Source organism: Augochlora pura, unplaced genomic scaffold (assembly GCF_028453695.1).
Source record: "Augochlora pura isolate Apur16 unplaced genomic scaffold, APUR_v2.2.1 APUR_unplaced_1234, whole genome shotgun sequence".
In the NCBI taxonomy this organism is placed as follows: Eukaryota; Metazoa; Arthropoda; class Insecta; order Hymenoptera; family Halictidae; genus Augochlora; species Augochlora pura.
Genome location: NW_027581258.1, coordinates 1 through 4,531, shown reverse-complemented (window position 1 = coordinate 4,531; position 4,531 = coordinate 1). Strand labels below are relative to the sequence as shown.

General features: G+C 34.0%; 1 protein-coding gene and 1 long non-coding RNA gene across 2 annotated transcripts; one reads left to right on the top strand and one right to left on the bottom strand.

Annotated features, from left to right (window-relative positions):
- Positions 1-2,306: 2,306 nt before the first annotated feature.
- On the bottom strand, positions 2,307-2,764 carry LOC144477462 (histone-lysine N-methyltransferase SETMAR-like). Its single transcript, XM_078195186.1, has 2 exons — positions 2,737-2,764; positions 2,307-2,686 (listed from the first exon to the last, which is right to left on the bottom strand). The coding sequence occupies exons 1-2, from the start codon at positions 2,762-2,764 to the stop codon at positions 2,307-2,309; spliced, it is 408 nt and encodes a 135-aa protein (XP_078051312.1).
- A 437-nt stretch (positions 2,765-3,201) lies between these two features.
- LOC144477461 (uncharacterized) lies at positions 3,202-4,334 on the top strand. The gene is made up of 3 exons (XR_013495204.1): positions 3,202-3,665; positions 3,756-4,010; positions 4,163-4,334. It is a non-coding gene; the product is annotated as an uncharacterized LOC144477461 (long non-coding RNA).
- The last annotated feature ends 197 nt before the right edge of the window (positions 4,335-4,531 follow it).

The following is a 4,531-nucleotide window of genomic DNA, read 5'->3' as shown; positions in this document are numbered from 1 at the left end:
CATATATGATCGTGCTTTATGCAATTGTTTTTAAAAAAGTTAGTCAGTATGTAATATCACGGTAGCTTTTAGACTGATAAATGTAAATGGAGATTGAATTTCCCCAATCAGATGTACTCGCTTTGCTATAGGGTATCTGGACATTTGGTCGGAAAATCGAAAACGTACATTTGGTCGAAAGGACAATTGGTCGATAGGACTATTGGTTATGTCAGGTTAGATACCTTTTCAACCAATTATCCTTTCGACCAAATGCCCTAGAACCTTGTTATAGATACATAATCCATTTTCTTTTTTGTTTTCCAAATATATACGTTTTTGCATGAGAAGTATTCATAATTTAATTATTGTATATTGTTTATATTCTATAAAACTACATTAGGTTGAAGCAATAGCTCTTATGATACAAGTATTTAAATATTATAATCTTGTTTGAATTCAAAGTTGATATAAATTTATTAACTATGAATGGAAGGATAATCAAAAAATGCTTTGGTTTGGTTAGTATGAATTATTTATTACTATTTGTACAAATAAGTGTGACTACATGTATATCTACGTAAATGAAGATCTACCGTTTTTCTAGTCGTCAAACTAACAAATGTACAGGAACATTAATTCAAAAAGATGAACATTATTTTTTGCGAAAACCACACACTCATCCTAATGAACTGCGCTATACAGAAGTATTAAAATTAAAATCAGCCATGCTAGAGGAATGTACTAAAAATTCTTCAGTAAACAATAAGGATATCTTTGACAATATTTGTCGTACAAATTCTCATGCAGAAAAATCTTGGAAAATCATGACCAAGTTTGCCAAAAACTGTACTGAGTGCACACGAAATATAAAAAAATTATGATGTCTTGAAAGAAATTTACAAGGGATGTGCATTCTCAAATGATAACAAATACGCACTAATTTTCTCTAATAGTACATTGCTAACTGCATTAGAAAATGCCAAAGAAATATATATGGATGGTACCTTTTCTGTAAGTATTTAAGATAAACCATTTATATGATTAATACCTTTCAAGTGAAGAAAGTCTCTACATTTTGATCACTTTCTATCTCTTATTAGGTGGTACCACAAATGCCTCTCTTTCATCAACTCTACACTGTACACATACGTTACAATGACACAGTATACCATTGTTGATAATTTCTATTACGCTTACCTCACATTGATAAATTAAAAACTGATATTAGTTTACAGGGAAACGGTATCATTTTTGTTTTATGTGAATGTGTAATAAGGAGAAAAATAGTTTCTCTTGTTCTACAATTGCAAGACAACTTAGAAACTGTCATGTGTGATTACGAAAGAGCTACTATAGAAAGTGTACAAGCACAATTCCCCAGGGTTACCATACATGGGTGCTGGTTTCATTTCACTCACGTAGAATATAACTACTGGCATTATTCATGTATTTTTTGCAATATTTACCTCATGAACGTGCTGAATAGAAAATTGAATAATTCTTTTTTTATTATTCAGGCTCTATTAAGGAAGTAGAAGAAGTTGGGATTGCAAGGAGCACCAAGAGAGATTCTGTCAATGGCTATGACAATGCTTTTAGCTCCATCCGATATGTTTCCAGAAGCATTACATCAAATTCAATTAGTCGCTGACCGTTTATGTGGCACATTTTCAAATGTACTTCTGTTTATGGCATATCTGCATAATGTGTGGCTTCCTATTTCTTCCAAGGTCAGCGTATACGGTTCTGCTGTGAGAACTAACAACATTATTGAGTCGTTTTATAATACCCTTGCGCAACGTCTTCAAACAACGCGGCCGAATTTTTGGATTTTTTTTAGGTAAGTTTTCACGCGCTTTTAATACGTGTAATTCTTTTTGTTTTTTTGCACTAACATTTTCTAAAAATTGATTTACAGATAACTTGTTAAAACAAATCAAAGATAAAAAGACTGATTACAAAGGTTTATTAAGAAACTTAAATGTCACACGGATTCGTACTCGTGCCAATAGAGAAAAGAACCTCAAAATTAAGTTATTCCAAGATAATTTATTGGGTTGTTCAATAAGTCATTGCGCTTTTTTCATTTCATTTTTAAGTACGTTTATTTAATATACGTAATGAACATTAATCACTGATGTGTTGTCTCGCATTATCGTGGTGGAACACTACACCCTTCCGATTGATAAGTTTGGGACATTCCTGTACAATGGCATCACTTAATTTCTGTAGCTGCTCACAGTAGACATCGGAATTAATCGTTTTATTCTTTGGGAGCAGCTCATAGAAGATTGGTCCCTTCCAATCCCACCAGATTGACAGCATTACCTTCTTTTGGTGAATCTCTGCTTTTGCTTGCCTTTTCGGTGCTTCATCCAGTCTACACCAACTTCTTTTTCTGCTGACATTATTGTACACAATCCATTTTTCGTCACCCGTTTCAAGAATGGATCGTTTTCTTCGTGTTTGGTGAGTTGATCGCAGACGTTCATGCGCTTCGTCAAGTGAATTTCTTTCAACTCGTGCGGTATCCAAACATCGAGCTTCTTTACGAAGCCAAGCGATTTCAAATGGCCATGAACACTACCAATGGACACCTTTAGAGCGATAGCAAGCTCCCGAACCGCCGAATGCTTATTTGCTTGCACCAATGCTTTGATTTTATCGTCGTCAATTTCGGAAGATCTACCGGAGCGATGAGCATCTTTAATTGAAAAATCACCATCACGGAATCGGGCGAACCAGTTCTGGCACTGGCGTTTTTCAGTGACGTCTCTGCCATAAGCTTGACACAACTCTTCCCTTGCTTAAGTTGCTTTCTTCCCTTTTTTAAAGCAATAAAGCAAAATATGGCGAATATGCTCTTCAAAATTCTTCATGTTCGAACCACAACTGCAAGTACAAAACTCAACCAAATCGTGCCAACCTTTGTTTGTTTTTTACGTTAAGTATCAAAAACAAAACACACGTGAACATTTGACATTCATATCACGTTCAGATATAAATATGTGGCGGACCCACAAATATGTGGAGGTCCACTAAAGTCACTATATATATAGGTCAGGTCGCGTATTAAATGCTTGTGATTACTCGAGTGGGTTCTCTATATTTTATTAACCAACGTATAAATATTAACGAATGTATATATATTAACCAATGACGACGCGCCACGGTTCTGCACCACGTGGTGGAATTATAACTTAGGTTTTTGAATCGGGAGGCACACGTGTTTCTCCGACGGAAGACAATGTAGAAGTAGAAAGAAAGAAAGGAAGGAACAAAGGGAAACAGTCAGAAACAAATTCGAAACGGTACGCGCGAACTATGTACCATGAAGTATGTCAACTCGCCTCGACAACCCGCGTTGCGGCGGTCGAGTGCGGAACTACGCATCCGCCACAAATAATCGCGGACAAAGCCATCTATCGGAAAAAAACGCAATGACTTTTTGAACAACCCAATAGTTTCCGGAATACTGCCAATTAATCAATTTTTGAAGATGTTTAATAAAGATTATGAACAACAGCTCTATGTTGATAATGTATTGTCAAGTGGTACATTTCCATACTTTAATGTTGCTACGTTCTACTTATGCTTCAAGTAAAATTTTTTTAATTCGTTTTTAGACTGCAATGAAAGCAATGTATATAATGAAACGCGCTCGATTGAAAGATTTAGTACAGGTAAATATCTCATCCCCAAACTGAGATGAATTTTGTTAATTATTTGCACTTAATTTGAACAAAATCCCATTTTTTATCAATCTTTTTCAGACGACAGATTACTCGAGTACACGAATAACGCAGATCTTCGTAATCAATATGAACGCGAGTAGGAAGTACAACAGACCATGATATAGATGATACATACATGCTTCTAATTACTTCAGTCTTCAATTGTATTTATTATTTAACGCGTCAATTATTATCGTACATAATCTACTATAGATGACATTCCATCAACATCGACGAGTAACACTAATATGTTTATAGAAAATCAAGGAGTACCTACATATAGTGCAGTAGAAGGTACCTTCTGTTATACCTGTTCATCTTTCATTTGTTTTTTTGTTACAAATGTGCTCAGAGTAAAATACTACTAAAATTTGTATTATCTTCAGTTGTTTTTTTTGTGTTACTACGCTTAAAAACTAATAATTGATGTATATCATTTTTTGTAGACAATGACGTTTTTGTAATATGTAGCTGTAAAGAAGACGAGTTTTATATACATTTATGAAATTGGAACAAGGAAGGAGCATTACAGGGTAAAGTTCTGATCATCAACTCTATGTTATTAATGTTTAGATTATGTATTACAAGGTTAATAAATTTTATTTGGTCCATGTTTAATGTATACTGATGTATTTTAGCTGATATATGATGATACTGATGGTAATACTGACATTTATATAAGTGGTAGTCAAATTGATAGCCAGAGTTTAATGGAAGGTATATTTTTCACTTATTCATATCTCTACTTTTGGTTTTTATTCTGATATTCTGACTAACTTTTTTAAAAACAATTGCATAAAGCACGATCATATATG

Excerpts from the sequence above, each read along its gene's own strand:
- LOC144477462 (XM_078195186.1), bottom strand. The coding sequence starts at position 2,764 with ATGGCAGAGACGTCACTGAAAAACGCCA. Across the intron at positions 2,687-2,736 it reads GACGTCACTGAAAAACGCCA|ATGCTCATCGCTCCGGTAGA; the intron begins GTGCCAGAACTG and ends TTTCAATTAAAG.